Genomic DNA, 13,621 nt, shown 5'->3' on the forward strand with positions numbered 1-13,621 from the left:
AAGTTCAGCAAGTGTGTTTCTGCATGGTCATTTTAGCTGTAACGTTAGCATTTCATTACCCTTAGCTTCAGTCATTTAACATCAGCATGTGTGCATCAATTAGCTTTTCTTTAAAGGAACACTCCACTATTTTTGAAAATAGGCTCATTTTCCAACTCCCCTAGAGTTAATCCATCGAATCCATTCAGCGAGATGCTAACGGTCTAATCAGATTCAATGATCTATGCTAAGCTACAGCTAAAAGTGCTACCGCCAGACCCGGAGATCGGCTGAATGGATTCGAAACTGTTTAACTCTTAGGGGAGTTGGAAAATGAGCCTATTTTCAAAAATAGTGGAGTGTTCCTTTAACAATTCACAAAATGATTTACTCAATGATTTATTAAATGATTTTACGTATAATATATATGCTATATATTTTACCTATAATATAATATGACTATAATGATAAGTATATCAATAACTATAATGATAACTGTAACTACAGTATGATAACTGCACTTATAATGATGATAAACAATAACTTCAATAACAATAACTTTACTGGTAACTATACTTACAGTAACTATACTTATAACGATAACTATAATTATAACTATAAAAATGACTTCAATGACAACTATAAAGACAACTATAATTGTAACTATAACTAATAATTAGAATGATAACTATAGTAACAAAAACTTCAATAATAACTGTAACTATAATACTATAATTATAACAATAACTGTAAAGACAACTGTACTTATAACAATAACTGTTACCATCACTATAACTATAACTGTAATTATAGTTACTATAGACCTTTTTCCTGAGTAAACGATTACCAGGAAAAACCTCTATAACTATAAAAATAAATATAATAATAACTGTAACGATAATGATAACTATAACAATAATTACAACTAAAATAACTATAATGATATCTACAACTAACGATATCTATAAAACAATAACTATAATGATAAGTACAACTATAGTGATAGCTATTTGTTAAATGATTCACTAAATGAATCGCTAAATGAATCAGAAAAGATATTAAGATGATATTAAGATTTTTAAAGAATATATATATAGAACTGCATTATTTAATTCAGGCTATTTTTTGAAATACGTAAATTATAAAAAAATAAAAATAAAACATAAAACATTAAAAAAACATAATTCAATATATATTCTCTGAAAACAGATCTTAATATTTTACACAATTTTACTTCTCAAGTAAATTGACTTTGTTTTAATGATTTTTCAGTTTGTTCGATATATAATGATGTGTTACTGGAAGATAAGAGCAAAAAAAGACTCATCACAGAATATGACACAGCATTCAGTATATACATAAATCCATATTTAATCCCATAATAGATTGCTTTACAGGGACTCACGTCTCCCTAAAGCACGACATCCGTCTGTTTAAGTAGAATTAAGCTAATGTTCCTTTCACAAACTGTCCGGATCTCACTAACTTCCTGTTGGTAGTTTCACTGGGACCCCTGTCTCATCCGAACCGCGATCGCTGTCTGTTTGGACACACTGAGCGCGCTGGAGACCGGCTAGCGTCTGTCAGAAGAGCACAGGGACTTCTAAAGATAGGACAGAATCCCTCCGTCTGTCACTTTGCATTCGGCAAAATATTCGTCTTTCTCGCAGATAATAAATGTGCAATGAGTGAGAAAGAAGGAGGAGAGAGAAAGCTTTCAGCGAGACCTGCTTCACATCTGTGTTTACATTACGTTTGCTACACGGTGAGGACGCGCGTCAGAGGAATGTGCTGTCGCGTTTGACCTTTGAGGTGACATGCAAGCGCGTTGCTAATTAGCTAATTGCAGACTGCGTGATTGGGTGAGGAAACGGCGTCTAGTCGTGTGTTCGCCACTCAACTAGTAAACCTCGGTTTATAAGGTAGGGGTGGGCAGATTGATCCTAATATTGATAATATATCGATACCAACATTGGTATTGGTATCGGATCGATACCAGCCTGATGAGATCGATCGATACTTTAGGTTAGCTATGTTTCCATTATTCTGTTATAATGTGCATTTTGAAGTATCGCATGAGAAACGAGTGATGGAAACGCCAACTTTTGATTAAAAATACCTTAATTCGCAAAAAACTTTTTACGCTCACTTTAGGTTTTTGTACTCATGCGAAAAAGGTTTAATGCGAATAATGGGTGATGGAAACATATTTGCCGATTAAGTTCCTCCAAGCGCATCAAAAATATCATGTGACTTAATTACCATTAAAGTGATACTTCATGTTTCTTCATCGCTCTCATGTATAAATAACACTTTTTTTTCAAGTATCAAAAGCTTCACCATTGACATACATATCTGCAGCGCTGGGTAGTAACTGATTACATGAAATCTGGATTATGTAATTAGATTCCAAAAATTAAGTACTTGTAATTTGATTATATTAAATTTTTAAATGTTCATAATCAGATTACAGTTACTTTTTATGGATTACATGATTACATGTCATTCACACAAATTATTTATAATTCATTGATTCTCCCTAATTCTTATCTTTTCTCTTTTAAAGTTTCCTTTCTGTAAATCCTACTGTCTGTCATATCATTTAGCTTTAACTATATTCACAATATGGAATGGTCGTATAAATAACTTTGCAACACTATGTATAAAACAAATACTGTAATTGTGAAATGTATTATTGATTTTGAATGGTAAGTTCAAAACAAGTTAGGTAAAAAGTAATCTAAAAGTAATCTAAAAAGTTACCTAAAGTGAGTAACCTAGATTATGTTACTAACTAATTGTCTAATTTAACCTTGGTTTTCTAACTATTTATTCAACAGATCCCAAAATGTAAAGATTGATCAACAATTATCCGAACCATTAACTATTAATAAAGGGGTCCCTCAGGGCTCTGTGCTAGCATCAACCCTGTTTTCAATTAATTGTAATGTATGTTTGTATGTTTCTCAGGAGATATTGATTCTCCTTGCAGGTTGTTATCAGAAATAAGAACCTGTTCTTAATTGACTCGCCTGGTTAAATAAAGAAAAAACACTACAATTTTCCTCATGTAATCTGTAATTTGTAAGTACTCCTCCTAGCATTGCATACGAGCCATCAGACTCACCGAACACGTGCAGTTCTTGCAGCCATCGGTCCAGGTCTGCTCCTCTCTGTAGGTCACTCCCTTCACGTGACACGTCCTCTCGCAGTAACAGGAGTCCAGACCCTTCATCTTCTCCTCGGCCAGAGACAGCTGCAGGAGGGAGAGCAGATTAAACCCCAATTAAACTCACTTTCTTACAGAAAACAGACGAGGAAACGCCTGCAGTTGATTGATTATTTGCGATCGTCCGTTTGCATTTTTCATTAAGCGGACGATACAAAGGTGTTTTTCCGACACGCTTGATCAGAAGAGTTTTTCCTCATCAGTGGCAGAGTTTTTGGCAGCTGTGAGTTATAAACAAGCCTTTAAATTCACAGCACAGACACAAGCCAGATGTTCGCAGAAACTGGGCTCGGATTCATCTGTCAAACAAACAGCGGAGAAACACGCCGCGTTTATTGCCAGCTCACTGCAGAGCAGGATTGAGACATCGAAAACAACGTTTAATACCAATTTAACTCCTGAATCTGAGGTTGCAAACGAGATACAGAACTATAATTTGAGTTTCGAAAGGTTTTTTGATTTTTCAGTATGAGTTACCCATATACACAACATATCCAGACACACTAGATCATAGTTATACTGAATATTTGAAATGCCTCCGATACATTTAAAGGTACACAAAAAAAAATAATGATAAAAAATAAAATTAAAATAAAATATTAAAAAGAAAAGAGACAACATTTCTCATTTTAATTTAGTTCAGTTTGATGTAATGAAATAACTCGAACTAAAACTGAAATAAAAATGTATAAAAACTTTATAAGTATAGCACAAAAACAACTAAAAATAACAAAAACACCACAAAATAAAATATTAAAAAGAAAAGAGACAACATTTACCATTTTAATTTAGTTCAGTTTGATGTAATGAAATAACTAAAACTAAAACTGAAATAAAAATGTATAAAAACTTTATAAGTATAGCACAAAAACAACTAAAAGTAACAAAAACACCACAAAATGATTAAAACTGTAACTGAAATTAAAATGGAATGGAAAATCTAAAAATAAAACTGAAGCAAAATTTTTGTTAATCAAAATAAAAATTGTAAACTTTAATCTAAAGAATATTTATAAAAACTTACATTTTATTTCAGCTAGTTGCCAACATTTCTTATTTTCATTTAATTTAACTTGATGTACTAAAATAAAACTAAAAGTGAAATAAATATTAATAAAAATATATATTTACGTTAAGAAAAATGCTAAAAATGACAATCACACACAAAAATTACTAACATTTTAACTAAAATTGCAATGAAAATGGAAAATATAAAAATAAAACTAATTCAAAATATTTATTAAAAAACTATAATATATTTAGTATAAAAAATTGTTACATAAAATAAAATACACTTTAATTAAAAAAATTTTAAAAAAACGTAAACTTATTTTATTTAAGCTAATTAACATGTTTCATTTAATTTAGTTTAACCTGATGTATTAAAAAAAATTAAATAAAATTTTAAAAAACATAATAAAAATAGACATAAAAACTACTAAAAACAACAAAAATTATATATAAAAATATAAAAATTTAAAACTGATAAGATATTATCTCAGTGGTTGAAAGTTAATGGCAAAGTTATTTTTGATTAATCTGATGGAGATTCTTTATAAATTCTCCTTTTTTGTGTAAAAATAACAGCACGTGGTTTGGAGAGACATGACTTAATGAAGACGGACTTTGCATTTTGTGTTTAATGCTTTCAAAACGAATGAAATTCCTCTGTTGTGTCACTGAGACTTCAGTAGATAAAATAAAGTCAATTATCAAACTGAATTTTGAGTTGCACGGAAACAAAGCATCACCTTGCTCGAGGTTTTTGCCAAGATGTCCTGAAGCTCCATGATCTTCTGCACGAGTCCGTGGAAGTCGTTGCAGGTTGGACAGGCTAAGAAAGACACATAAACCAGATGCATTCAGCAAAATGCAACGACTAAACCATTGCATATGTTTAATTCGACAATCACAAATAAACGAATTAGCGGTACGTACTACGGTTGAGGTCGGGGCATTGTGTGATGTATCCTTGAGGCATTACAAGGATCTGAACGTCTTGCATCACTCCCTGCATCAGAAACACACGCAGAGGTTATTCAGAAGCACGATTAGATCAGAGGAGAAATATTAATTACATTTAAACACATGCATTCATGGCTCTTTGCATGGCATTAAATGGGATTGAGAGAGTTTATTCAAGAAGCACTCAGCAAACTATGACCTTGAGCGAATCTAATGAATTAACGACATGTCGTTCTGACCCCAAAAAATGTATTATTACCGTGGATTACGTGCTGTGTGGAATTGCACTGAGAAAACAGCTTTATAATGTAAGAAATGTCCCTGTATACAGTCACCAACAGTGAGCATCATGGGTAAAATCTGAAATAGTGGCTTTTAGATGTTCAAGGCTGCTTTTATTTGTCGGGCGAAATATGAAGAGAAAGCTTAAGCGCTGAAAACACTAATAAGAGAGTGAAACGAAGGATGCGGATGAGCGTGACCTTTTCCCAGGACATGTTCTCTGGATTAGCACCTGTTAAGCCATATTGCTTTTCTCTTAGCTTCGATTTGCGGCTTATATTTAGAGCTTTTATCTCCGTGTCGAATCAAACTCGAACACGTTATTCAGAATTCAGTCCTGAATGTCGCTGGATGCCATGTAGAGATGATCCTTTATTAAAATCAACATGATCTTATTAGTACTGGTAGGTATTTGTATGTAAATTGTGCTTCTAGTGCACTTTAAAATGCAAAATATTGAGTTTCTGAAATGTAAACACCTTGTTGTTGTACATGCATAAAAGCTTGCATGTTTTTGAAGTTGATACATCAGTATTAGTTCAAAAGATGTTTTTTTTTAAAGAAATTTAAACTTTTGTTTATCAAGGATGCATTAAATTAATCAAAAGTGACTGTAAAGTCATTTATAATGTTACAAGACTCAAATAAATGCTGTTCTTTTGAACTTTCTATTCATCTGTGAATCCTGAAAAATAAATCCGTATCAGTTTCCACAAAAATATTGGGCAGCACAACTGTGTTCAACATTGATAATAATCAGAAATGTTTCTTGAATGATTTCTGAAGATCATGTGACACTGAAGACTGGAGTAATGATGCTGAAAATACAGCTGCGCATCACAGAAATAAATTACAGTTTAACAGATATTCACATAGAAAACACTTGAAGAGTTGTTGCTCTTTTAAAATATATATAGATTGCATATTTTACTTTTTTTGTACTTGTTAGGGCTGCTGAATTTAACACTAATGATTTAGGATTAGTTTTATTTAATTGCATTTTAGTTTACATGCAATTTCGATTTTTTCTTTTTTTGATACATTTAGGTTGCATATGTTACACACACACACACACACACACATGTGTATACTAATAACTAAAATGTGCAACTTAAATGATGTAATGTATGTTTTTTTTTTTTTTTACTTTTTTAAAGGAATTTTATTGTTTATTTTAATTGTATTTGTTATTTTGTCCTGCAAAATGTAACAAGATATGAAATTATATATTTTTTTAAGTTTCTTATACATATATATAAGTTTGCATATTTTATGTGGAGTATTTTTAGGACTGCCAAATTTAACACTAATAATTTTTTTTATTTAATTGCACTTTAATTTACATGTATTTTTTATTTTTTTATTTTATTTTTTATTTTTTTTTGCTATTTGTTAATTAATTTACTATATACTGTATGTGTATATATATATTTATTTTATTTATTTATGTTTTTTTGGGGGGGGCTGCAAAATATAACAATATATGAAACTATATTCTTTTATTTATTTATTTATTTATTTATTTTACAGGGGTTTTTTCAACAGCTTACACACATTTTCAAATATTTGCCTCTTTTTTTTTTTCAAATCGTTACACACAAATGCAAGAATTGCACACACAGAATGCAAAATGTCTCACATCTCTTGCAAAATGAAGCACTGCATTCAAAATATCACAAACATATCTCAAAAGCAAACATTTACAAACACCTTTGCCATAAGATTAATTCCTGTTAGATTTCTGTGTGTTACATAGAGAGTTGTGTGTCGTGTTTTGCAAAAAGTGTTTTATGAAATTGAAAACTGAGTGAAAGGCTGAGAATTAGCGTATGGTTTTGCAGATTTGGTGTGAGGTTCTGCTGTTTTAGTGTCAGCTTTCAGAAACTGTGTGACAAGTAAAGATTTGGTGTGTAAGCAGTTGAAAAAAACTCTAATCATGTTTGATTATATATATTTAGTTTGCATATATATTTTACTTGCAGTATTTTTTTTAGTGCTGCCAATTTTAACAGTAATAATTCATGCTTATTTTTTATCCAACTGTATTTTTGCTCCATGCATTTTAGTTTACGGATAGTTTCTCGATGTCAAACACTGATCACTCACGAACTCGGCAGCCAGCAGCTTTTGGCTTGGCGGCACGAACCCGGCTCCCGTGAAGAAGTTCGCGACTCGTGGCGTAATCAAACAGCAGCACTCGGGATCCAGCAGAGATGAAGCGGTGCTTGAGTGCAGCTGCGGCCCGAGCGAGGAGACTCTAATAGGAGGTGGGCAAGGCCACGCACTTGGGTAATTGGACATAATACACGTTGCGGGGAGGAAATGATGTGGGCGGCGGGAGCGTAATAACAGCGCCCAGTCGCCACTGTCCCACTCTGATAAGCAAAACAAGCAGATACAGATTGAATTTGTTTCATATGTGCCTTAATTTGATTGGCCTCCATCCGCGGCGTGCGGCTGCTCGGTCGCCATGGCAACCTGGCCCTTCTCGGACCGCCAGAAAGCGTTTATTTTGGCCCTCGCGGGAGCCGAGCGCCGTGACTTATGAGAAATTGTTTTCGAAATTGTCTTGCCTCTTCAATTTTCCTACCATGAATTCAAAAGCCGACGCATGCAGGTTTCCCCGGATTCTGCATGGCAATGAGAGGGAAATAGAGGTGAACGCTCTGAATTTATAGCAACTCGGGATGTCATTTAGTTTCTCTGCGAGTCAGCGACACACACACACACACATATGTTGTGTTTCCATTAGGCGTAATGGTTCTTATACTGTACAAACCGTATTTTCTGTCGCCCTACACCTAAACCTACCCCTCACAGGACGCTTTCTGCATTTTTAGATTTTCAAAAAACTTCATTCTGTATGATTTATAAGCTTGTTTCCTCATGAGGACCTAAAAAATGTCCCCACAAGGTCAAAATTTACTGGTATTACTATCCTTGTGGGGACATTTAGTCCCCATAACGTGATAAATACCAGGTACACACAGACACGTTTGTTTCTGTGAATTGTGGGGACTTTCCATAGACTTCTATTACTTTTATACTGACCAAACAATATTTTCTATCCCCTAACCATATAGACCTACACTGTAAAAAATAAATCCGTAAAATAACATAAAAAGTACTGGCAGCTCATTACACACACCATTATCCATTAGTTTTACTGACATTTCTGTTAACTCTAAAACACAATGGTGTAAAATTCAAAATAGTGGTAAAAAAAAAAAACTGTAAAAAATAAATACGGAAAAATTCCTTCAAATTATATAGTATATTGTGCCCTATTTTTACAGATTTTTTTTAGAGTGTACCCTTACAGAAAACCTGTTTGCATTGTTATGCTTTCAGATAAACATCATTTACTATTTTTAATCATTTTTTTCCCTCGTGGGGACCGCAGGCCGGTCAAAAATTTCAGGTTTAATTATCCTTGTGGACATTTGGTCCCCACAATGAATTATAAACAAGTACACACACACACACACACACACACACATGCATATGCATGCAATGATTGTTTAAATGAGAGTCATTCGAACGGTCAACACGTGTGGAACGATGGCTAATCGAACGATAATGATGCCTTTGATCAGCGCCGCCGTCTCAAACTGGACATCAATATTCCTGAGTGCAAACGGCCCACTATTATGTTTAATGCGTGCAGGAGAAATAAATTGCTGGAAGATGAAAGCCAAACCAAACGGCAGATATCTGTGATTTTGTACGTGCAAATGAAGGACTGAAACACACATTTGCTTTTGTGACTAAGATGTCAGTAGGCTTACATCAATATAAAGTCTGTTCAAATGTGAAAAATACTGTTGAACAATGAGAGAAGTTAATACTTTTATTCATCAAAGACGCATTAAATTGGTCAGAAGTGTCAGTAAAGACATTTATGTTACAAAAGATTTCTATTTCAAATAAATGCTGTTCTTTTGAACTTTCCATTCATCAAAGAATCCTGAAATATAAAACGTATCATGGTTTCCACAAAAATATTCAGCAGAATATGAAGAAAAAGAAAAAAAGAAAGATTGCACTATAGTATTGGTTCAAGAACTGCGTGGTATAAACTCGCAATTCTGAGAACATATCAGTCTTTTTTCCCCCCTCAAAATTAAATATGTTTTATTCAGTGGCGGAAACGGGCTTCCATAGTGTATACTGTGTGTATATGTATTATGTATATAGAAATACAAACACATGCATGTATATATTTAAGAAAAATGTTATGTTTCACAATTGTGAGTTTATATCTCACAATTCTGACGTTATAGCTTGCAATTGTGTTTATATCACGCAATTGTGACGTTATAGCTCACAATTGTGAGTTTATATCTCACAATTCTGACGTTATAGCTTGCAATTGTGTTTATATCACGCAATTGTGACGTTATAGCTCACAATTGTGAGTTTATATCACGCAATTCTGACTTTATAGCTCACAATTGTGAGTTTATATCACGCAATTGTGACTTTATAGCTCGCAATTGTGAGTTTATATCTCACAATTCTGACGTTATAGCTCGCAATTGTGAGTTTACATCACGCAATTCTGACTTTATAGCTCGCAATTGTGAGTTTATATCACACAATTCTGACTTCATAGCTCGCAATTGTGAGTTTATATCACACAATTCTGACTTTATAGCTCGCAATTGTGAGATTATACCACAATTGTGACTTTATAGCTCGCAATTGTGAGTTTATATCACGCAATTCTGACTTTATAGCTCGCAATTGTGAGTTTATATCACGCAATTCTGACTTCATAGCTCGCAATTGTGAGTTTATATCACACAATTCTGACTTCATAGCTCGCAATTGTGAATTTATATCACGCTATTCTGACTTTATAGCTCGCAATTGTGAGTTTATATCACGCAATTCTGACTTTATAGCTCGCAATTGTGAGTTTATATCACGCAATTCTGACTTTATAGCTCGCAATTGTGAGTTTATATCACGCAATTCTGACTTTATAGCTCGCAATTGTGAGTTTATATCACGCAATTCTGACTTTATAGCTCGCAATTGTGAACTAGTTCTTAGTTTTGTCTTTAGTTAAATTATTACTTAAAATTATTATACATTTTTATTACTTCAAGTTAAACTAAACGGAAATGAGAAATGTTGCATTTGCAACTATCTGAAATAAAAGTTTTACGTTTTTTATATTTTATTTTCAGTTTTTTTTTTAGTTAACAGTAATAACCTTGGCTGAAGTAAAATAAGATTAATAAATTTTTATATTTTATTTTTATTTCAGTTAAAGTTCATTTTATTTCAAGTAATGAATATGTTTATGGTCATAGCTTTAGTAAACCACAATAACACCGTCATTTACTTTAAGATAAGAGCATTTGTCAAATGCATAAAATGTTATTTTGCATTTTTAATCTAATTTTGAGCCAAAAGGCCTTAATTTTTTTCTGTTTGACAAATTTGGAAAGATGACAGCCAATAACACTGGTCCATATGTCACTGCAAATGGAAGGTAAGAGCAGTGCATTGTGGGATGCAGTGTATTTTATGCTTCACATGTATACAGTATATATGTATACAGAAAAGCCACATACTGCACACAGTTGAGAAACAATAAGCGAATTATGCTAGCGTGCGACTGTTTGCTGATGTGCATGTGTGCTGATACATGATGCCTGTGTGGGGTGAAGATGAAACACCTTGAATAAGCCATGAGCGCTGTTTCTCTGTCCGACCCAGAACGACGTGTCTTCTGGGATCTCCATCAGAGGAACTGCAACCACTCGCTCGTAGATCCTGAAGAGAAATGTCCCAATACCACAAAAAAATATCAGCAAAATTTCCTGATTCTTGATAGCAGTTTCAACACCAAAGCAATGTGCTACTGAACACACTGTTTTTATTTGGGAAAGTAATATTATTAGTAATATTAATGCATTTTATTAACTAAGTGGCATGTAGTAAACAGCTCACTGCAAAAACTGATGTTCTTGCTCAGTATTTTTGTCTTGTTTTTCAGACAAATAGCATTATTAAATTAAGATTCATTTATTTGAGAAGCAAATGTAATAAGAATGAAAGCTTGTTTCCACCTTGGGATAAAAATAAAGTCAGAATTGTGAAATATAAAGTAAAAATGGCAAGATGTAAAGAATGGCAAAATACAAAGTAAAGATTGTGAGATGTAAAGTAAGAATTATGACATATAAAGTCAGAATTGCAAGATATAAAGTAAAAATGGCCAGATGTAAAGTAAGAATAGTGAAATATAAAATAAAAATTGTGAGATGTAAAGTAAGAATTGTGAAATATACAGTAAAAATTGTGAGATATAAAGTGTGAAATATAAAGTAAAATTTGTGAGATGTAAAATAAGAATTGCAAAATATAAAGTAAAGGTTTTAAGATATAAAGCGTTGTAAAATAAAAAGTAAAAATGGCCAGATGTAAAGTAAGAATAGTGAAATATAAAATAAAAATTGTGAGATGTAAAGTAAGAATTGTGAAATTGTGAACTTTACAATGTAAAATAAAATAATGTAAAATAAGAATTGCAAAATATAAAGGTTTTAAGATATAAAGCATTGTAAAATATAAAGTAAAAATTGTGAAATGTAAAGTAAGAATTGTGAAATATAAAGTAAAAATTGTGAGATGTAAAATAATTGTGAGATGTAAAATAAGAATGGCAAAATATAAAGTAAAAGTTTTGAGATATAAAGCGTTGTGAAATATAAAGTAAAAATTGTGAAATGTAAAGTAAGAATTGTGAAATATAAAGTAAAAATTGTGAGATATAAAGCGTGAAATTTAAAGAAAAAAAATGTGAGATATATAGCATTGTGAAATATAAAGTAAAAATTGTGAGATGTAAAATAATTGTGAGATGTAAAATAAGAATGGCAAAATATAAAGTAAAAGTTTTGAGATATAAAGCGTTGTGAAATATAAAGTAAAAATTGTGAGATGTAAAGTAAGAATTGCAAAAAAATAAAGTAAAACTTGTGAGACGTAATCAGAATTGTGAAAGAATTCTTTTTTCAGTTTGAATTAAGTTTGAATTAATTTTTCTGACCCCCAGTGACAGATATTTTTTTCTTGTTTAAAGCAAAAACTCACTTCATTTTGATACATTTAAAAAAAATAAAAATAAGACTTAATATTTTAAGTCATTTTGCACCTCAAGTAAATGCATCTTGATTTAGGAATTTTACATATTTGTATTGGAGAAACGACAAAAATACTGAGTAAAATTAATCATTTCGCAGTGCTAAAAGTATTTTTATCTTGTTTCTCAGTTAAAGTATCTAAAAATCCCTAAAACGAGATACATTTTGACATGTTTTCATGTCTATTTTGTTTTACTGCACTGGTAGATTTGTATATATTAAAACAAGTCTGCCAGTACAGTAGGACAAAATACACTTACACTCAAGATACACCTTCTGAAAGTCTTACTATATTATGTAGGGTTGCTTCTCAGGGATATTTATCTTGTTTCAAGGATATTTTTACTGGAAAAGGTCAAAAAGACTAGGAAGTGGTTTTGTAGTGTATTTCATTATATTCTCACGTAATTTCACATACTTATTGCAGTCGACATAGAGCACCACATGTGAAGCACTGATGGAGACGGAGATTTTGTGCCACTGGTCGTCGGCGAGCATGTAGGGGAAGATCTCCGTGTATGTCTGCTGGCCTTTGGTCTGGAAATGAAGACGCACTTCGCTCTTCTGTCCGCTGCTCTCCAGCTCCAGCAGCCTGTAGAAATACAGTCAATGTAATAATCATGAAGAAGGCAAGTATCACTATTTATTCTAAGTTTGTGCTCCAGAATGAATGAATGATTCCTCAAGTCATGGTTTATATTGTGTTGCGGGTCAATTTGAATATTTGAGTTATTGAATATTTCAGTTGTTGGAAATACTGGAAATACTAGGATGTTTTTCTTGAAATGGTGAGATTTATTTTCGTTTAGGGTCATGAACATGCCTGCAAAGTTTCGACACTCTGAGGTGTTTTTACTGATTTTACTGTATTTTTGAACAAATAAACGTAGCCTCTGTGGGATTGGAGAGACTTCTGTGTATGAAATTTCTTTGATTGTGATGTTAGCGGGTCAGTTTGACCTACAAATTTAATGATTAGCTGGACAAAACCAAATTATATTTTATA

At 32.4% G+C, this 13,621-nt stretch overlaps 1 protein-coding gene across 1 annotated transcript in view; it reads right to left on the reverse strand.

Moving 5' to 3' along the window:
• nell2a (neural EGFL like 2a) overlaps positions 1-13,621 on the reverse strand; it is a 104,046-nt gene that overhangs the window by 64,171 nt on the left and 26,254 nt on the right. The window contains exons 5-10 of the mRNA XM_016515731.1: positions 13,269-13,288; positions 13,034-13,208; positions 11,146-11,242; positions 5,147-5,219; positions 4,960-5,042; positions 3,107-3,235 (exon numbers count right to left, since the gene is read on the reverse strand). Of these exons, the coding sequence (XP_016371217.1) occupies positions 3,107-3,235; positions 4,960-5,042; positions 5,147-5,219; positions 11,146-11,242; positions 13,034-13,208; positions 13,269-13,288 (577 nt within the window). The remainder of the gene's footprint in view (positions 1-3,106; positions 3,236-4,959; positions 5,043-5,146; positions 5,220-11,145; positions 11,243-13,033; positions 13,209-13,268; positions 13,289-13,621) is intronic.

Source organism: Sinocyclocheilus rhinocerous, unplaced genomic scaffold (assembly GCF_001515625.1).
Source record: "Sinocyclocheilus rhinocerous isolate Xijiao unplaced genomic scaffold, SAMN03320098_v1.1 scaffold116, whole genome shotgun sequence".
NCBI classification, from domain to species: Eukaryota; Metazoa; Chordata; class Actinopteri; order Cypriniformes; family Cyprinidae; genus Sinocyclocheilus; species Sinocyclocheilus rhinocerous.